This window comes from Stigmatopora argus, chromosome 17, assembly GCF_051989625.1.
Source record: "Stigmatopora argus isolate UIUO_Sarg chromosome 17, RoL_Sarg_1.0, whole genome shotgun sequence".
Taxonomy (NCBI): Eukaryota; Metazoa; Chordata; class Actinopteri; order Syngnathiformes; family Syngnathidae; genus Stigmatopora; species Stigmatopora argus.
The window spans coordinates 2,761,182-2,783,579 of record NC_135403.1 but is presented as its reverse complement, the minus strand read 5'-3'; the positions used below and the strand labels follow the sequence as shown (position 1 = coordinate 2,783,579).

The 22,398-nt window shown below is 44.0% G+C and overlaps 1 protein-coding gene across 1 annotated transcript in view; it reads right to left on the bottom strand.

The window, feature by feature from the left end:
* Positions 1 to 22,398, bottom strand: part of LOC144091764 (enoyl-CoA hydratase EchA19) — a 56,535-nt gene that overhangs the window by 20,483 nt on the left and 13,654 nt on the right. Inside the window, exons 5-6 of the mRNA XM_077624380.1 lie at positions 19,758 to 19,902; positions 5,814 to 5,963 (exon numbers count right to left, since the gene is read on the bottom strand). Of these exons, the coding sequence (XP_077480506.1) occupies positions 5,814 to 5,963; positions 19,758 to 19,902 (295 nt within the window). The remainder of the gene's footprint in view (positions 1 to 5,813; positions 5,964 to 19,757; positions 19,903 to 22,398) is intronic.

The following is a 22,398-nucleotide window of genomic DNA, read 5'->3' as shown; positions in this document are numbered from 1 at the left end:
TCCTTTCATTGCTTTCCCCCTGGTTGCACTGCTTCCAGATGTGTGTTTTCATATTGAAGCATTTAACCAATAGCATTTCAGCCATTATTTGTTGCATGGGTAAGAAATCTGCCTTAAGGCCTTCACAATCAGTTCTGCAGGCTCTGCTGCATAAAACAAGCATCGATAAAACTGTTGCTTTAACCAATCAGATTTCGAGTTGGGGACACCAAGGCCTTCTCGCAGGCGTAAGAATACGCCATCGCTAACACGAACTATGATTGGCTAGTGATAGAGTAGGCTGGCCAAAGCCAGAGTGAGCAGGCCAGAGTGCAGCACAGCTTGTACTGGTTCTGCGTTATGTCATGGGCAAAGGTGTCAAGGAGTGGTTCGTCAGATTTGAAAATTTGAAAAGCGAGCCGATGACATTGCAGGTCTTTCATTAAATTTTTGGTGGAAAATGAATGTCTGGGTAAAGTTGTGGCACAGTGTTATGACGGTGCAGCGGTGATGTCTTCTGGATTAAATGGGGTGCGGGCTAAAGTAAAGGAGAGAGCACCATTAGCTTTATTCATACACTGCTATGCACATCGGCTCAATTTAGTACTGAGTCAGGGGGCCTCAAAGCTTAAAGAATGCAAGATATTTTTTGCTCACCCTAATGGCTTTGCTGCATTTTTTTCGAGATCACCTCGACGCACAGCTGCTGGACAAAATCTGCCAACGGCGTCTGCCTCGTGTGGCAGTACACATCCTGAGTGGTCAATACAGTATTTGAGAAGAGAGTTGCTCTGAAAGAACTGTTTCATCACATCCTGGAGCATCATGACGAGCACGACGAGGAGTCTGTGCGGTGTGCTGATGGATTTAAAGCACGTCTGGATGATTTAGAATTTCGTTTTTTGCTTCACACATTTAATGGCATTTTTCAACACCATAAAACCGGACATTCTGACTGACAAACTCTCCCACCTTGGACTATCCTCCTCCATCTGCTGTTGGATAAAGAACTTCCTAACAAACCGACCACAAACTGTTAGACTTGGTTCCCACCTTTCTTCCTCCATTACACTTAGCACTGGCTTCCCTCAAGGCTGTGTACTGAGTCCTCTTCTGTACTCCCTGTACACTTACGACTGTACACCAACCCACCAGTCTAACTCCATCATCATATTTGCTGATGACACCACTGTGGTCGGACTCATCTCAGGAGGGGATGAGGCGGCCTACAGAGACGAGGTCAACAAACTCTTGGTGGTGCTCGGTGAACAACCTCACACTGAACAACACGAAAACTAAAGAAATAATCCTGGACTTCCGCAAACAGAGCACAGATCTGGCCCCACTCCTTATAAATGGAGTTCGTGTAGACAGGGTCCAGTCCTTTAAATTCCTGGGGGTCCACGTCACGCATAAGCTCTCCTGGTCTACAAACACCACAGCAGTAGTGAAGAAGGCCCAGAAACGACTCCATTTCCTGAGGGTACTCAGGAGGAACAACTTGGACACTAAGCTTCTGGTAACCTTCTATAGAGCCACTGTGGAGAGCATCCTGGCATACTGCATCACAGTGTGGTACGCTGGAAGCACGGCAGCAGACAAAAAGGCCATGCAGAGAGTGATTAACACTGCCCAGAAGATCGTCGGCTGCTCTCTGCTCTCATTGGAAGATATTGCCAGCCTTCGTTACCTCAGCAGAGCCGGGAACATTGTTGGGGACCCGTACCACCCTGGTCACAACCTGTTCCAGCTGCTGCCCTCTGGCAGAAGCTACCGGTCTCACAAAGTACGGACAAAGAGGCTTAAGGACAGCTTTTTTCCCACAGCCATCAGGACTCTGAATTTGCAGTAGCACGACACACAATCCCTTCTGTGTAATAACTTCGGGGTGAGGAAACATGAAGGACGTTGGGCTGTGATCTGCCTCCTGCTGGCTGACTGAAGGCAAGTAAGAAGACAGTGGGAGGTAAGTGATCCATTTTATTCTTTGTTGGCATCGGCGAGGCAAACCTTTTCGCAGTCGCCGGGATGGTGCTCGGATGATTCGCTGAAAGACGTTTCACCGACGGACGTTTGACAGAGGGACAGGTCGCCAAATGGACGTTCCACCGAACGGTCAATCGGCCGAACGGAGCTTCCGCCGAGCGGAAGTTTCGCCGGCGTGCTCGCCCCGCCCCCGGATCGTGTGTACAAGTTTTTCAACCTCGGCCCGCGGGCCATTTACGGCCGTTACAGATAACATTCATTTAGGAATAACAGTGGCATGTACTGCCTGGCCCCCGCAATAATAAGGGCATGTACTGCCCCCCGCTGGGCATATTTCTAAATACAAGTACACAGCATATAATGACAGCACTCATGTTAATTTCATCCTAAAACAGCATTTAATGATCAAATACAAATACTGGAGCTCTTTGGACATTAGAACCGAGCCCAGGGAAGTGAATTCCTCGGTAAAATGTCGTGATGTCGCGATAAGGCAAGAAAACGTCTATATATATATACGACCATTCGCCAAACGGCTCAAAATGCCTTTAATGATTAAATACAAATACTAGTATTTGTATATACAATACTAGTATTGTATTTTATACTAGTATTTTATTTAGAAGAAGACAAAGGAAATTCACATATTCTTCGTGTATACAGACTAGATGTCCGATGCACGTTGTGAGACAACGGAGCTCGAAGTCGTCGCTTGTCGGCCATTTTAAGAACATCAAATTCGGTCAAATCCAGCCGAAAACAGCGTTTAATGATTAAATACAAATACTAATATTTGTATTTAATCATTAAACGCATTTTGAGCCGTTTGGCGAATGGTCGTATATGGACGTTTTTTCGGATACGCTCGGAGAAAAAAAACCGCCAATGTATGTGGTGCTCACACTTGGAAAAAAATATGGTGCTCAGGATTCCAGCGGGGGCATGTGTCACCCCTGTCCGCCCACAGAGCACTGTGCTCGGTGAAAAAAACCCTCCAATGTGTGTGGGGCTCAAATTTGAAAAAATTCTGGAGCTCCAGAAATTCAGCGGGGCATCGTCCAACCCAGTCCGCTCAGGGTGCACTATTCTCGGATAGGCTCGGGGGAACCCCCGCCGATTTTTAAAGTGCTCAAACTCGGGAGATATATGGAGCTCGATAATGAAACTCAGCATGTGTCATTAAAATCCGCCCACGAAGCACTGTTCCCGGGGAGAAACCCCTCCGATGACCGTAGGGATATGATTTACATACTCGGCGGGCCAGATTAAAAATCCTAATGGGCCTTATATGGCCCGCAGGCCGAGGTTGCAAAACTTGTACATACATGATCCGGGGGCGGGGCGAGCGCGCCGGCGAAACCTTCACTCGGCGGAAGCTCCGTTCGGCCGTTCGGCCGATTGACCGTTCGGTGGAACGTCCATTCGGCGACCTGTCCCTCTGTCAAACGTCCGTCGGCGAAACGTCTTTCAGCGAATCATCCGGCCACGGCCAGGATTTGGTTGCGCTCGGGAGGTGATGTGATGTATCCATCACGGCAGAGTGCTAGCGAATCTGAAACTATCACTTGGTTGGGCTTTTGCCTGGGAAAGCGCACTTTGTGGAGAAGCACTAGCAATTTCGTCATACGCAGCTGGGTATGATGTAATTAGGCTTTTGTCTAGTCAATGATGATGACAAGCCTGTCTGATTTTATTTTATTTATTTATTTTTGAGCATTCAGACAACAAACTGGATGTACAGTTTTGTCTTGCAAGAGTAAAGGAGTTTTGAGACCCAGTTGAACGCGAGAAGGGCCGATATGAGGAAGTCTACAAGGCCACTGAACGCAGTGCAAGTGCTCCAAGCGCACGAAGAGGTCAAGCGCAAGATTCTCGCGCGCACTACCACCAACTCCACGACAGGATTCTGGACAATATTATTTGCCAGACACAGACCAGATTTCAAGACCACGAAAGACTGATGTTTCTCTCCCTCTTCGACCCGCAGAAGTTTCAGGCATACCAGAACTTTCCCACATGCCGCCTTATCCGGCTTAACGCAGAGCCACAGAACACTTTTCGATCTGCCTCTGCTAAGAACAGAACTGATTGTAATGTGTGCCATGGATGTTTTTTACAGGAAAATCTCCCACTGATCTCCTTGATTTCCTTCATCAGAAATATCTGTGTGAGAGCATGGGGCAGTTGTACACATTAGTGTGTTTGGGTGTGACCATTCCGTGTCCACTGCTTCTGTCGAACTGACTCTTCAGCCCTAAATAGAATCAAAACTTATGCCAGAAATACAAGAGGACAGATTTGACTTTCAGCATTAGCTTTGATGGCGATAGAAAATAACTTCTTGATGGACCTGAAACGCACGGGTAATCTGTACGTCAGAGTAACTGAGATCTTCTTGAGGAAAGAAAGGAGGGTGGATTTTGTGTAGAAATAAAAATAATTTTTGGTGAGTAAAATGTGTCTATTTTCCTAAATTATATTTCAATTTTTGAGGTTATTATTGATTCTTTTGTATTTGTGTCGCAGCTGTAGCTGCAGTAAAGGTTTTGTAGCCACAAAATACTTATTGAGGTTTGGATTGATTCACACGTAGCATTACTGAAGGCCAAGGTGTGAAATGCACGGCCCGCCACTGGCTGAAGATAGAAGTAACACGCTAAAACATGTCAAGTGAAAAATGCCCTTTAAAGATCATTGTCTTTGAAGAAGGAACAAAAAACAGTCAAATATTCCATGTGTATGCAACTGACCTGTGCTGATGAGAAATAAAAGTTTGCACTTGAGAATTTTTTTCATACCAATTTGTTCACCCATGGTTAACACATCTGTAACATTGAAAGGAGACCTTACAACAATATTTTTGCAAACTATCTACAAATGGGTCAGAAGTGTATATAAAGTGTTGGAATTCATAGCCTAGTTTTAGACATCAACACAAGCCATTTTGAGCAGTTTTGGGGAGGTTCCATAAATTCACAATGTTTGCCTAGACATAAAAAAGGCATTGTCAGGACTTTTAAGGAGGATTTAGGTATTGGCGGTTTTAGCATATTTGCTGCAATGCGCAGTTCATAACCCCCGCAGATAGGCAGGGTCCACTGTCTAGGTTTACATCAGCAATGTTCACATTCGAGCAACTTTCTACACGACAAGTATTAAACATTGTTACATAAAGAACACGTATCAACAATTCTTCCGATAAGAACAATTGAGTTTCTTGGAAAAAAAATACATTGACTCTGGATTCCTGGCCAACTGTCAGGAGCGGCCCGTTTGTCCCTCCTGGCTTGCCGTCAAGGCAGAGCAGCTGCAATCAATCTGTGATTACTTCCTGAGTTTGTATTTAAACACCAATGAGTTTTAGTATCATTGTCGGATCGTCCTGCATATTCCTGGATGTCACTGCGTAGATTCCATAGCCATGCAGCCACGCTACCCTTCCCCTCGATACCACTTGTTCTCCTGTTTCCGGTTTGGTTTCGTTTCCGTTTCACAAGTCCTCGTTGTTTTGTAAGAGCCCTCCTAAGTTATTAAAGTTGTTGTTTTGAAGCTAATTGCCTTGTTCTCACCTGCTTCCCCGCGACTGGGTCCTAATCCCTTCCCGATCGCACCACGACGACGCGGCGCGACCGTAACACCAACAGCAAAATAACATTAAAACTGAACTAAAATTCCATTCATGAACAGATTAAATAAGGATCAAGTAAGACTTAAACAAAAGCCAAAATCTCCAACAAGCCATTCCCAAACAGAGGTAATACATTATGCCAAGGCCTCGACAATAAAACTCATCAGTGATTTATAAATTAAAGGTTGCCGGATAATTGCGAGCCAGACTGTGTGCCTACCTTCTCCATCTGGGACCACTCTGTTTGCCAGTCCATACGCGAGAGCTTCATGCGCGCCGATAGGGCGTCCAGTCAAAATCATGTCCATAGCTCTGGAAAGACCAATGAGTCGTGGGAGTCTCACAGTTCCACCATCAATGAGTGGAACTCCTACAAAGACAAATGACATAAAAATGAGACACACAATGCTCATCTTAATTAATCAATTAACACACTGACTTATAAAATCTAGAAGGGTAGTGTGCAGTGAATAATCTGACATGGAACACTGCCAAAACCAAGGAGCTCATCCTGGAATTCAGAAAGAACAAAACTGCGTCTGCATCCCTCTTTAGCAATGGTCCTCACATGGACAAAAACACTGCGGCAATGGTGAAGGAGACCCAGCAGCTGCTTAACGTCCTGAAATTTCTGATGAGGAAGAACCTGAACACTCACTCTGTGGTACTGTCGCTGTACTGGGGGAGATAGAACGAGGCTGCAGAGAGTGGTAAGGACAGCACAAAATATCAGTGGCTGCCCTATCTTCTGGATATAAACACTCGGGGCGCTCGGAGCTCGGAGCTCACACAGGGCACTCTGCATTATAAGGCGCCCTGTCTATTTTGGAGACAATTTTAGACTTTTGTGTGCGCCTTATAGTTGTGAAAATATGGTAAATGGGCAGGAGAGGATTCGATTCTTTGGAATGATCTTGGACGAAGGTGAGTCGGGATCGATTCTCTCTTGCAAGAAAACCCAAAGATGATCGTGCTGTCTCTTTTATTTGTGCGGAAATACCTATTGGTGAACCTAACAGGAGTGTTGCTCCTATTTCTAAAACAAATTTGAGGGGATTTGGAAATCTATACATATTACTATTTCTGAGAATGTGTGTGCGCATGTGTATGCGTGTCCGTGAGGTCTGAGCAAAATGGAGACAAGACCGTAAGTCCGATTTTAATGCGGTTTTCACCAAAGGTTGGCAAATTTATGCCTCTAGGGATGCACCGCGGCCGATTTTCGAATTAGGACTCCAGTTTTTCAGAAAAGCGATATTTGTACCAGGGTGTCACATTTTTGAGGTTGAAAAAGTGCAACTTTGGTCCATTTTTTTCGGTACTTGCGAAACTTTCAAATCAAAACCACCATGAAGAGGACAACATTGCAGGTGCCTAATTTTCCAGGTCATTCGTGTCGTCTTGCTAAAAATCAATAAAAACCCTCGATTTTGGAGACTTCCAAAAACAGCCATTTTATATGGATTGGACGCCATTTCCACATTTTATGTCCGATTTTAATACGGTTTTCGACTATGGTTAGCTTCAATAGTGAATTGTGTCATTACAGGGCCCAATTTTTGAATTTCGCCTTCGGTTTTTCAAAAAATCGATTCAAATCGACCCGAGGTCGCAGTTTTGACCTTTGACCCAGTTTTTTAACACATGCAAAACTTTCAGACCACAAACGATTACGTTTTTTTGCAGCACTACGCAGGCGCATATGCGGCATTTATCTGCTTTTTAAAGTGGCTTCTACCGTCAAGCTACAAAACGACAAAAACCCTTGATTTTGGATGTCCTTAAAACCTGCTTCATGTTTTCTTTCACTTTTCAGGGTCCCCATGAAAGAGAATTCCATTTCGACATCTCATCTCTTCTCATTTTCTGAACTGCTTTATCCTCATTATGGTTGCGGGGGGGTGCTGGAGCCCATCCCAGCTGACTCCGGGCCAAAGGCAGGGGAAACACCGAATCGGTGCCAGCCAATCGCAGGGCACAAGGAGACAGACAACCATACAAACTCACACCCATACCTAGGGGCAATTTAGAGTGTTCAATCAGCCTACCATGTATGTTTTTGGGATGTGGGAGGAAACCGGAGTACCTGGAGGAAACCCACGCAGGCCCGGAGAGAACACACAGGTGGATTTGAACCCAGGACCCCAGAGCTGTGAGGACGACGCGCTAACCACTTGCCCCACTGGGCCGCCCTCCATTTCAACATATTCCTCAAAATCAGTGGTGCTCAAACTTTTTTGCTCAAAGATCTACTTTTCAAGGAGCCAACTTTATGCGATCTACCCTTTTTTTCCGGGCCAATGACAAAGCTCAACTGTTGCTACGTCTGCTGATGCCAGTAAAACCTAAAGTAACGTAGACACGTATTAATCATGCTTGGACACGCGATGGCGCTGTTTCCCAGCTCAAGTCCCATATCAAATTTGATTTATTTTGACGCTTTGGCTTGATTGAATTGAACTGCTGAGTTGCTTCTCATATCATACCTGTAGATTTTTCTTGATTGATTTGAAGTGCTGAAATTCTACTGTATCATACCTGTACATAATTGTATACACGTATGCTGTGCTATGTGTGTAACTGAAAATGTCCTTTCTCATCTAACCCCCAAGAGAATTTTTATAGCGCAACAACTGTCTTTTGGTTCTAAATAAGCAGGGGGGCCCGGCAAAGCCTGTTAGCTCTATTTGGCACTAGACACTTGAAATTTAGCAGGGCTTTCATGGCATAAAACAAGTGCTGGAATATGGTCAACATTAGCATTTCCAAATTATGAAATATCAACCTCTGAATAATGAAAAATTCTTTATTTAGACGGGTTATCTAAGAATTAATAGAATTGGTAAAACAGGATACAATATATTGACCTATATACTAATACTAAAGTTTTAGAAGCAACGCTATTACTGCCTCGTTCCTATGCACAAACAGCTAAACTAATAGCAATAACAGAGGTGTATGACTTAATAAAAAACAATAATTTATGGAAAAGGTTTTAATGTTCGTGTGTGGGTGTGTGTTTTCAATGTGTCACAATTTTGCCCATTATACTGGATTATTGGCAAACAAATGGTTAATCGCAGCCACTGGCATGGCAGTCGCTCATGCTGACTAACTGTGGTGGCTAACGGCTGCAATTGGACTTCCAAAACAAATTTCTATGTGTGGCGCACACACCTAATACATTAATTACGTATTTCTTTCGGGAATGATTTTGCCGATAAGACAGCAAAAGGGGGGGGGGGGGGGGTCTGTGAAGAAGCCCTTCATGGGGATGGCAGTCTCCACTTGTGATGGAAAATTTGCATTTCGACTATTGCATTGGATTCCAACCTTATCGTGTGTGGGGTACGCATGGTGCCCACCGAGAATTTGTGGGTTTTTTACCAGTTTCCTCCCACAAACCAAAATATGCATGCTAGGCTAGTTGAACACTCTAAATTACCCCTGTCTGTGAGTGTGAGCGTGAATGGTTGTCCGTCTTCTTGTGTTTTTGATTGGCTGGCCACCGAGATATAATCAATCTATCAGATAGCAAGGTGGAAAATATTTGGAAATTTGGAATATATTTTTGAAATTGCCAATAAGCCCTTTCTGAGATGGCACCAACAGATTATGGCATGAATATTTTATCATATTAAAGTTTAATGAAATGCAGCAGCAAAGTCAAAATTTGAAACTTAAGGAGTGAATGAACAAATAAGCTGCTCAGCGAAATGGGGATTTTGGGAGCACTGGAAAAAACTGTCAAATTTGTAGATAAACCTTCATGGGTGGGCTGCTATATTGATTCATGGGAAGTCTCATGGGTGTTGGGCTGAATGCAGCGCCACTAAACAACTTTTGGGTTCATTTGTTTTCTAAAAATTAAAAATTTCTTGGAAGGAATTATTTGATCGGTGTTCCACATAATCCCCAGGGCAATACATGACCAAGGCGTGGTCAATCCCACCAAAAATATATCCATTTCAAAGACTCCGTATGGATATTATCAAATTAAATGACAGTGAGAAGTCTTGTCTATTTATTATAGATGTTTTTAAATGGGTCAAAATTTCCGACAAATTTTATTGGTTAGACCAGGGGTAGGGAACCTATGGCTCGAGAGCCATATGTGGCTCTTCTGATGGGTGCATGTGGCTCTTCGCTAACCTGTGAGGTAAAATATGTATTTAAACTGCTGGTGACAGAGCCGAGTCCCGAATGCACCAATAGGAGCGTCACGTCGGCACTATGGCGCTCACACTTCCTCTAACATCAATCATCTTTTTTTTTCATTAGACTTTTCTGCATGCATATTTTCATTGATTAGCAACTGCTGAACAGTGTTGTCAAAAGGATTCATTTATAGTACTTTAAAAGTGGTAAAATTACCCCCAAAAAATCACATCTCATTTTCACATTTTTACTCTTAAATTTTGAGTATGGCTCTCAAGGAATAAAATTTGAAAATAGGAATTGTTTATGGCTCTCTGTGTCAAAAAGGTTCCCGACCCCTGGGTTAGACCATACAAATTACCATTATTCACTACGCAATGGGAATTAGATGACAAGGCAAATACAACAAAAGTAATGGTCTGCTAACATGAATTGGACAAATTAAACTTGCTATATTAAAAGGTTACAATTGAGTTAATAATATAAATAATTGATTGCAGACTGACTTTGTAAGATAAGATGACAAAGTTGCTTTGCAATGGCTTGTTCATATTGTATCAGCTTTTGTAAGTATAAAAACATCATTGTCATAGAGACTTTGTTTGCATCGTAAACTTTGCCCTGTGAATGGTTGACATGTCAACACAAACACTTAACTGTCTGACACTGATTAATCAGACTTTGCCCTGCAAGTTTGGTCATTGTCAGAGAGACTGTGCTCTGTTTTGTCTGAATATATATAAGACTCACCCACTGTTTGTTCGGAGAGAGTTGCAAGGACAACAGGTTGTGCGTTCACAACTGTTGGAGCTCTCTACCCATCCTGCAGTCCGGTAATAAACTTATCTCCTTCAAATTGGTCTCACTCTTTCTGTGCCTGCTCCTGAAGCTGTTTTACAGACCCAACAGACTTAAGGGAAGCATAGTTAATAACTAACTTAATACACATGCGAATGCAACAAGTCAGATGTTTAGAAACTGGTATAATTGTTTCAATCAGATAAGGTAAATATTTAGACTGGGAAAATAATGTAAGAGTTTTCGAGCCTGTGTGAGGTGTGAAAATATTGAATATTGAAAATAATACCAGTCAACTAATTTGCTAACTCACAATTCCAATATATGGGAATAAATGGGACCTGAAATCGGGATACCTTGACAAAAGCCCAAGAGTCTATTATCAAAATTATTATGAATTAATATAAAAATATAGTAAGCACTAATACATTTGAATGTAGGATTTATTTGGACGAAAAAGGGAAATATGTTTTAATGGAAAAAGAGCCTTGTTTCTCATCCCACAACGCCCTGCCAGGCAGATTGAGTCTTTGCCTGGGTCATAAATGGCCAGATTTTGGCTTGGCTTGGGTGTAGATTTTAAAGTGCAAATTGCTTATTGAATTTAATTCACTACCCACAGGGGGACATTTCGTCAGAAATATCAATTGGGAAAAGAGGATAAATATATGTAATTTTGGAAAATGTGTTGACAAAATCAGTCTTGCAAATTCAATGGTGATAAAAAGAGAAGAGTTATTTGCTAAGATTTAAAAATCTAGGTGGAAAATGAATAATGTCTTTGAATTTGAATGTTCAGAGAGTATCCCACATGTTTCATCAATACCAAGGAAGATCAACCACAGCAACATTTCATTTATAAATCACCAAAGAGGAAACAATTGTTTTTATTATGCTAAATTGGACTAAACTATTGTAGAAAGTGGTGACATTTGGAGATTTGGAATGAATGCCTATTTGAAATGCTTTTAAGTTCAGGTTTTGAAATGCTTTTCTGTTCAGGTTTAATGAGTGGACTTTACAATTAGCTACAGCTATATGATGTACCGCAAATATTTTGTTAATGAATAGTAACTTCTAAGGAACAATTTAACCATGAATATTAAGGTATTGTTTTCTGTTTAAATCATATTTTTCACGATTTTCAAGTCAAAGGTTTAAACTTTAAAGAGACAGGTTTCTGGCGACTAAGTTGAATTTGGTTTTATTTGTTTTTTTGTTTCAGAATTCTGGTTAGTGAAGTAGCCTACCTTCAGTTAATTTCTTACCTTTTTTTCTTTTTCGCATCTTTTGAACTTCACCAGAACTAACTTTGGATTCAGTTTGCTTTTGTTAACACTTTTACATTTATCCAAATTGATTGTATTTGCATGTAACTAAATTGGCCTTGCAAGTAATGTCTGAAATTAACTGTAAATTGTTTTTGTAATTGTTTTTGTCTTTTGATGTTGAAGTGGATAATTGATAGAAATTTAACTAGATTTTTATTGGAAGAAAAGTTTATAGGAGATGATAAACAAACTACAAAGACAATATAAAGTTAAATTCTCTCAAAAGCTACTAGAATGGAGTATTTTTATTGAAAACAACTGGTTTAATGTGTAACGCGATGCTTAATATTGAATGAATTTGAAGTCCTTGATTAGTATGCATTTTAATGTCACGTGGTTTAATTGCCGCAAGGGCGCAGTTATATAGCCAGGCTTAAAATATGAATCCTTGCAAACATGGGGAGTGTTGGTTCAATTCTATTAAGAAATATAAATTTATTCATTTGTTTCTGAACGTTAACTGATATGAATATAACATGTTCACTGGTGAGAATTAGTGAATTTGCATACGGGGGAAGCCAGTCTGGCTATTTATTAAGAATTGGCCCTCTCTGTGGTGATCTCAATGGCTGTTTTTGCTACTACTTTGACATTGTGTGGGCGTTGTCTTATCCCCTGCTTACGCACTTTGTTAAGTTGACTAATAACCAATGTTCCCTATAATTTTTTGTTTGTCTGGGCAGAAAGACAACCTCCCTGAGCACACTGAGTACCGGTGTGAGCAACATCATCATTGCTCGCTATGGGCACACACCAGTATCACACCTGCCATAAACAGGTGTATGTCTACTACATAGAAATGATTTAGTAATAATAAAATGTAATGATTAATATCTTAATGGGTGGCCCGGCGGATGAGTGGTTCGCACGACGGCCTCACAGCTAAAAAAATAAAAAATAAAAAAATTGGGAGAAGACGAGAGTAGTGCGCAATTGCGCATGCGCGCAGCTTAGAGGGAACATTGCTTATAATCATGGCAAATGCGCCTACAAATTCCAAATTGCAAGAAGCGTATCCACTTATTATACAGCCTACTGGTGGTGAGGTCATTGATGTCCATGACTATGATGAATATGAAAGTGAATTGGATGAGATTGATTTAGTTCTTCCTTTTTCAGACCTGACCTGCAAGTAAGGGGGATGTCAGGAGCGGCCTGTTTGTCCCTTCTGACGTGCCGTCAGAGAGCAGCTGCAGTCAATCTGCTGATTGCTTCCTGTTTTGTTATTTAAAGAGCAATGAGTCATAGTACCATTGCCGGATCGTTACTTCTGTTCCATCATGCGCCCAGCATGCTGCCGTTTTGTTTCCAAGCCATTGTTGATTTATAGATCCCTGTTGATTTATTAAAGGATGTCGTTTGAAGCCACCTGCCTCGTTTCAACTGCTGTTTCCCGCGGATGGGTCCTAATATATTCCCGATCGCGCCGCGACGACGCGGCGCGATCGTAACAGAACGAGCCTGCCCAGTTCCTGGGTGTACAGTCCCCACCTGCCTAATTTCACCCTGTCCGGTTTCTCCCTGGCCAGTTTTGGCCAGCCCGGTTTCAGCCTGCCCAGTTCCTGGATGCCCAGCTCTTGCCCGCCCAGCTCTTGCCCGCCCAGCTCTTGCCCGCCCGGAAGCGGCGGCGACGCGCCGGGGCCCCTGGACGAGGGGGCCGGCAACGGCGAGAGCGACTCTCCGGCGCCCCTGGACGAGGGGGCCGGCGATGGCGAGAGCAACTCTCTGGCACCCCTGGACGAGGGGGTTGGCGGCGGCGGCGAGAGCGACTCTCCGGCCCTCCCGGCCGAGGGGGCAGGCGGCCCCCCGAGCAGCCAGGGTAAGGTGCCCGACGACCGTTCTAAGATTCTGGTGTCTGTTAAGATTCTGGTGTCTGTTAAGGGGGCTTGGTCAGCACTTTAAGGACCAGCAGGGACGCCCGCCGGACCGGCCACTCCCACGCCTGGTCACTGGCCGGCGCGGACGCCCGCCGGACCAGCCACGCCCACGCCTCGTCACCGGCCGGCGCGGACGACCGCCGGACCGGCCACGCCCACGCCTCGTCACCGGCCGGCGCGGACGACCGCCGGACCGGCCACGCCCACACCTCGTCACCGGCCGGCGCGGACGCCCACCGGGCCGGCCACTCCCACGCCTCGTTACCGGCCGGCGCGGACGCCCGCCGGACCGGCGCCTCCCTCGTCTCTTCACGGGCTGGCGCGGACGCCCGCCGGACCGGCGCCTCCCTCGTCTCTTCACGGGCTGGCGGGGACGCCCCCCGGACGATGAGAACGGAGCTCAAACCTTCATTTGTTTTGACTATTTGACGTCTCACTTCTGTTTCCCACCCCTGACTTGAGAGTTGAGACGTCCATTGTAACTAGGGTCCTTGAAGTTAATAAACAAGAAAAGAAGCGTATGACGACGGAACGAAGCGGGGACTAAACCTCACCGGTTCGATTTCTCTTTGCAAGAAAAAATCCAGAAGATTGTCTTTTCTCTATATTTGTGCGTGCATTTGGGAATGCCTTTTGGTGAACCTAACATATTGGTCCGTTGCGACTGGGAGTCAATATACCGAAGGAATCCAGGCACTTAGTCAACATCTGGGAAAAGACCGTGGCCACGGCATCTAAGACCCTTTGCGGGCTGGAGTTCAGCTGAGCGCCTGGGTTCCCGACGGTTGAAGACTTAACCAAAAAGAGTTGAAGACATCTCTGGTGAGTCCATATGAATGTGTCCATTCATGAGGGGTTCCAAATGTGAGGGAATCATTCATATGAGGGTCCATTCGTGAGGGGGGTCCGAATGGAGGAGATTGCGTGCGGGGGACGAGGATGTTAAAACCCTGTAAATACTAGTAACTAACAGGTGAAGAGACAGAGTGTCTGGAGCGGCCTGTTTGTCTCTCCTGACGTGCCATCAGAGAGCAGCTGCAGTCAATCTGCTAATTGCTTCCTGTTTTGTTATTTAAAGAACAATGAGTCATAGTACCATTGCCGAATCATTACTTCTGTTCCAGCATGCGCTCAGCATGCTGCCGTTTTGTTTCCAAGCAATTGTTGATTTATAGATCCCTGTTGATTTATTAAATGATGTCGTTTGAAGCCAACTGCCTTGATTCAACTCCCGTTTCCCGCGGATGGGTCCTAATATATTCCCGATCGCGACGTGACGACGCGGCGCGATCGTAACAGGGGATTCGGGTAAAGAGCAGACATGCACATTCCCTCCCGAGTGGAGTTATATTCGTCATAAAAATGAGTTATTAAAAATATAGGCATAAGGGTATTAGATTGTATGCAAATAAATGATAAAAGGTTGGGAATGTCCGGATTGAATTTCATATTATTATACATTTGCTTGCAACGAAGAATACGCTTTGCTTAACAAATGATTTTTCTCTGCTGATCATTTTCAGTATCATACCTGCTTGCAACGAAGTAAATGCGTTACTCCTGATAGCCTGAGTTGGTCTGAAAAGAAGCGCAAGAACGGTCTGGACTCCTAACTGACTTTTGCTAATAAACGTTACTCGTGGAAGTGTAAACAAAGAGGATCCATCCGGGAGGCTGACAATGGGAAGGGACGGAGCGGGCGCCCAACTCCAACATGTGGCGTGATGAGCCACTATCTCAGGACGACTTTTCTATCCTGAGGTTCCCCCAGCGGACACTGTGCTGATCATCGGCGGGTGATTGAAGGAAAGGGATCGGAGGACCCCGGATGCCGTTCTAATAGAGGCACAGTAATCCTCTGGGCGGTGATAAAAGTGGAAACATCGGGACGTGGACTGGAAGTCTAAGGAATTTAACTGATCTGAACTGTGGCCTGCCACATTTTGTTTGTAGTTAGAAACTACAAAAGGGGGGAATATTGTGGAATATTGAGGCACCTGTTAGTCTAGATAACACCTACTGTACCCAATAGCAACATGTGTTTGTGAGCCAGTGTCAGGCTGACCTTAAAGATACTAGACGGTGCTGAGGCAATGACGAAGGATGGCAGATGTCCTTCACTGTACTGCTTAAAAGATGCTGAGATGTTTAATAAAGTGGGTCTTTGTTCCTGTCTCACTGCTGTGTGTGCATTCTGTTCGAGATTCGATAATAGGAGCTAGAGCTAGATGAGCGTAAGAGAGAAAAAAGGGGATCAATAACACAGAGATTTCAACAAAATATTGGTTCCCTATGAATACAAATATTTCTTATAATCACATGTATTCTTTCATTGCTTTAAAATAATGTGTATCTATATGTAGGTTCTTAGCTATCTTTTGGTTTGGAGACAGAATGTCTGTGAAATTTATGCTTTTACATAACTAAATCAGTTACCGAAGCAGGGGACCCCAAAAGGAGATGGAATGGTTGCTCTGTTCCTGGCCATTGTGATGAGCAAGGGGAGTTCACACCTTTTTGTTTGCAACTCTACTCCTTTTTAACAGGACATGACCTGAGTTATACCCATTTGTTGATTTGCATATAGTCTTAAAAGTGGACGTGCCTTGAGAGCAGGGCCCTCTCTAAGACCCGGAAGCCACTTAAGGGTGGAAGGAGAGGGGGCCCAGACTGGTCTCTATTTGTCCAAATGTTCTGTCCATGTGTTTTAATTTGTGTTATTGTTCTATGTTCTGTTTTCACTTTGTGCTATTGTCTTGGAATCAAGTTTGTACCTTCTTCTGTCCACTTAAGAGAATAAAAGAATTTGTGAATAGAAGAAGCCGGCCTAGCTGTTCATAGCAGCACACGCAAAAAAAGAGCTCTCTTCTATACCTACTAGGGGTATTTCGGTGCAGTCATTGCATTCAATTCTAGACACAGGTATTTTAAGTAATGTACCTTCTAATGCTGCGATTAGTGTCAGAACACTCACCTTTGAATGGAAAATGAATAAATTTGTATAAGCTGCAGGGGTAAGGAGAAGATGATACTACTCCCAGCAGCCTGTTTCCACCCGAATAAAATCGGCTTATGGGGAAAGTCCGACGCCCCTCAAAAGTTGGCTTTAGATGACAGATTTTTTTTCCAAAAGGAGATCGAGAAAATTGGATTTTTTTGTGAGAAGATAACAGGTAGGGCAGCCCGGTGGAGCGAGTGGTTAGCGCGTCGGCCTCACAGCTCTGGGGTCTTGGATTCAAATCCAGGTCATGTCCATCTGTGTGGAGTTTGCATGTTGACCCTGCCTGCGTGGTAGTTGTGTAAAGTTAAATTTCGTTAACAGTGATTGTGGGATTATTGCTTTGATTTCGTGGCCGGATGATTCGCTGAAAGACGTTTCGCCGACGGACGTTTGACAGAGGGACAGGTCGCCGAATGGACGTTCCACCGAACGGTCAATCGGCCGACCGGCCGCTCGGCCGCTCAGCCGAGCGGAAGTTTCGCCGGCGCTCTCGCCCCGCCCCCGGATCGTCTGTGTACAAGTTTTTCAACCTCGGCCCACGGGCCATTTACGGCCGTTACAGATAACATTCATTTAGGAATAACAAGGGCATGTACTGCCTGCCCCCCGCAATAATAAGGGCATGTACTACCCCCCGCTGGGCATATTTCTAAATACAAGTACACGGCATATAATGACAGCAATCATGTTAAATCCATCCATAAAACAGCATTTAATGATCAAATACAAATACTGGAGCTCTTTGGACATTAGAAACGAGCCCAAGGAAGTGAATTCCTCGGTAAAATGTCGCGATAAGGCAAAAAAACGTCTATATACGACCATTCGCCAAACGGCTCAAAATGCGTTTAATGATTAAATACAAATACTAGTATTGTATATACAAATACTAGTATTGTATATACAAATACTAGTATTGTATATACAAATACTAGTATTGTATATACAAATACTAGTATTGTATATACAAATACTAGTATTTGTATTTAATCATTAAACGCTGTTTTTGGCTGGATTTGACCAAATTTGAGAGCATTTTGAGCCGTTTGGCGAATGGCCCTGTTCTTAAAATGGCCGACAAGCGGCGACGTCTAGCTCCGTTGCCTCACAACGCGCATCGGATATCTAGTCTGTATACACGATACCTATGGGAATACCAAGCAAAAAAAAAAAGGAAAACGACGAAGAATATGTGAATTTCCTTTGTCTTCTTTTAAATAAAATACTAGTATAAAATACAATACTAGAATTGTGTATATACAAATACTAGTATTTGTATTTAATCATTAAACGCTCTTTTCGGCTGGATTTGACCGAATTTGAGAGCATTTTGACCCGTTTGGCGAATGGTCGTATAGATGTTTTTTTGCCTTATCGCGACATCATCGCGACATTTTACCGAGGAATTCACTTCCATGGGCTCGGTTCTAATGTCCAAAGAGCTCCAGTATTTGTGTTTGATCATTAAATGCTGTTTTATGGATGGATTTAACATGATTGCTGTCATTATATGCTGTGTACTTGTATTTAGAAATATGCCCAGCGGGGGGCAGTACATGCCCTTATTATTGCGGGGGGCAGGCAGTACATGCCCTTGTTATTCCTAAATGAATGTTATCTGTAACGGCCGTAAATGGCCCGCGGGCCGAGGTTGAAAAACTTGTACACACACGATCCGGGGGCGGGGCGAGTGCGCCGGCGAAACTTCCGTTCGGCAAAGCGGCCGTTCGGCCGATTGACCGTTCGGTGGAACGTCCATTCGGCGACCTGTCCCTCTGTCAAACGTCCGTCGGCGAAACGTCTTTCAGCGAATCATCCGAGCACCTTTGATTTGGTCATGTTGTCTCCCTGTCAGTGTGCGTATGTGCTATCCATGTTAGGTTTGTTTCATTGTTGATTTTTACTAAATCCTAAGTTTGTGTGGCCTTTTCTGTTAGTTCTTATTAAAGCCTTTAGTATTGTGCACCAGCACTCCGTGTCTCGTCCACTTCCCTGCATTTTTGGGTCCCACTTTGCTGCGCACCCGAGGCTTATCATGAGAGAGTTGTAATTCTGGCAAAAGGGCGTGTAGGCTCAGCTAACGGACGAGTAGACAAGGCTAACCTAGCTAATGCTGTAAATTCGGCTAACTCAGTTAATGGTGTAGGCTCAGCTAAAACAGCTAACGGTTGAGGCTCAGTTGACTTTCCGAGTTTAGTCAACCGGTGTGCTCTACAACCTCGTTTACGCTTCCTATCCCGACACTACTGTGTCGGACCTGATAATGATCCATGGTAGTCCTGCCAATCTTGCTATCTCTTTTGGTATATTGTGTGCGCAAATGAAGTCGCTATAAACCGTAGTTATGTGCCGGAGACCGATGTTTAAAAAATCCATGTGGCTGTATTTGATGTTGAAATTGACAAACAACTTGCAAAAAAGACATACAAAAAACATGAAAAGAGTAAAAAAAATAGGGAGATCTATAGGCTGCATGAATTGGCGTCGCCATCTTGGAATTTATCTCCCCGGGCTAGCATGGGTTTTCTACGGTTTCCTACCACATCCTAAAAATAATGCAGGGTAGGCTGATTGAGCACTATATTTTGTCCTGAGGTATTAGTGTGAGCGCAAATTATTGTCTCTCTCCTTATGCTCTGCAATTGCCTGGCTACCACTTCTGGGTGTCCCCAGCCAGTGCCTCTAGTGCCTGGGAGTATGCGTTGGCCGGTGCACACTCACCAGAGTCAGGTTGACCTGTGAAGAGAACGTTCTAGAATGGTATGTTTCTGCCAAAACGATGGCGGTAAAGGTTAGCTCTTTCATGATAACGGGCTACAAAAGACGCGACATTGGCAAATAGAGATTTGGGTACCACCATGCCTAACCAGAATCTGCCTGAGCGCACAGTCTCTTCGAACCTAAATAGCGCTACGGATATTGCCTGCAGATAAAATAGCCACCGTTATTAACCATCTGAATAAAGTTTGAGGGTAGTACATACAGTATATCAAACATACCAAATCTACGGCAGAAAACACCCATGATGGCACTCTCCTCAACCACTCGTAGGTCAGCCAGAAGGGCCAGTTCCAGTCCACCAGCCACGGCAAATCCACTGATTGCTGCTATCAGGGGCTTGGACAACTGCAAACGGGAGGGGCCCTGTAGAAAAATATCACATACGAGCTCAAAACGTATAGCAATAAAATGCCCTGATATTGGAAGAATGATTGGAATCAGGTCTAACATCACCCATCATGCCGCAAATTCTAGAGAGATTTTAACTCAGTACGCAAATAAAGGATCAACTTGTTAGTTTTGTGTTTTAGGTTAGTTCTGTTGTATTAACAGGTAGTAAAGTCATTCATCCATCCATTCATATATTCATCTTCAACACCCCTTATTCTTGCCAGGGTCGCTGGCATCAATACCACTGGACCTCAGGCGAAAGGCGGACTACAGCCAAAACTGGTCGCCAGTCAGTCGTTGGGCACACACTGACAAAGGCAGTCATTTGCACTCACAATCAGACCACCACTGAGTGGGAATCGATTCCAGGTTGCCCGCACCGAAATCAGGCGAACGAACCACTACACCAAGTGTGAACTAGAGTTCAAGGTTTGACTTGCATACGAAATTATAATTATATTAAAACAAACACTATATTAGTCAATAAAATGTTTCAAGATGTCACTAAAACTCTCTTGTGAAGATGGATTTTTATCGGAAATGCGAACCTCGTGCAACCTCACGCTGTGGTGTTTATTTGAAAACTGAACTTGCTCGGCGAATTGGATGGCAGAGAACATTGGTGAAATGTGAGCCCCGGGCAACATTACAGCGGACGCCGTGTTCTTAAAGCGAAAATAGAGCTCACTCAGCCGGGAGCCTCATGGTAGTGGAGCTGACAGTGGAGTGTCCCAGAAATGTTCGCAAGTGCACGCTCCGGATGACGTTACAGCAGACGCCATCGGTCTTGTCCGAAAATAGAGCACTTTGGCTGGCAAGGATTGCGGGATGCCATTTAAGTCCGGGTAGTGGGCTGCCGCCGTTGCACTTATCCGAAAATAGAGCTCCCTGGAGGGCTAACTGACGGTTGGGCGGCATGGAGGAGCGAAGTGGAAGTTTAATTTCCCGGCCGGTCAGCCGGCGATCTGGTGGCGTCGGCTGGATACCGGTGGCGCATGCCAGCAGCGAGCGAGGCCTGCCCCACGACCCGACCCCGGCCGGAGCAGGCAGTGACAGGTTTTTTGGAAGAGGATGCCTTCTCGGACATTCTTATTTTTAAAAAAATTAACTGGGGTAGGGTTCACACGGATCACCGGACGCTCTATATGTGTGGGGATGCTGCTGACTGGTTTCATGGTTAAGCCAGCCTTAATCAAAATGTTCAACTGTCGTCATGGTTTAAAAAAACAAGAACAAAGCCTGTTTTGACTGATTCGTTCATAACAGACTAAAGTGTTTTTTAGGTAGTTTTGTTACGCAACATGTTTCGATCCCACGCTTTGTCAGGCGAGTACAGTAATCCCTCGAATATCGGATAATGTAGATCAGAAATGGCCACAAGAAGACAAAATGACATACCTGTCAACTTATAAGTTTTTCCCATATTTTGTAAGTTTTTTGACCATTTCTAATTGTGTATGCTGTAGAACAAATTTTGCACGTTTTTTGTAAAACCGATCTCGTTTTACCAATTTCAGCTCTATTCTGGATCGTCTCGGTCATTGGTAGCAGATGAAAACGTCATCGTCGACTGCTAATATTGTCATTCTTTAAGCATGATACCCGGACGCGCATTTCCCTTTCACGCGCCCGCTTTTTCATTATATAAATATAGCACGTCAGCAAGCAATGCACCCAGACAGTCAAGCAGTCAGCGTCATACAGCAACACCTCCAGAATCTTGAATTTAGTGCATACAAAAGGTGTACCGACTGATTGGGCACTACATCCACTATGAGGAATATTTTAGACTTCTATGAGAGCAAATATGTGCCGCGTTGTATTTGTACGGTTTACTATCGCTTATTAAGGGAAATTCAATAATCAATAATAAGGGGAGCAATTGACTGGGGTTGCCAGATATGAAGTGAATATAATACTGCTTGGTTTAGTTGGGGTTTTGGGGTGGATTGGATTGGATAACTTTATTCATCCCGTATTCGGGAAATTTCGTTGTTACAGTAGCAAGAGGGTGAGGATGCAGGAATAGGAAAGGCATTTTAGACATAAATAGATAGGTAATAAGTAAGTTAATAAATAAATACATGAATAAATATATAAATAAATAAGCATGTTGCTGATATATATATATACACACATGTACAGACACATATATATATATATATATATATATAAATACACAGATGTACATGCATGCATACGGTAGGTCTTAACACAGCCATTTTTTTGTTAACTAGCCTGACAGCTGATGGGAGGAAGGATCTGCAGAAGCGCTCCTACCTGCAATGAGGGTGCCGCAGTCTATTGCTAAAAGAGCTTCGGAGGGACTCCACAGACTCATGCAGGGGGTGGGAGGTGCTGTCCATGATGGACATCATCCTGGTCAGCATCCTCCGCTCTCCCACTTCCTCCACAGAGTCCAAAGGACAGCCCAGAACAGAGCTGGCCCTCCTGACCAGCTTATTCAGC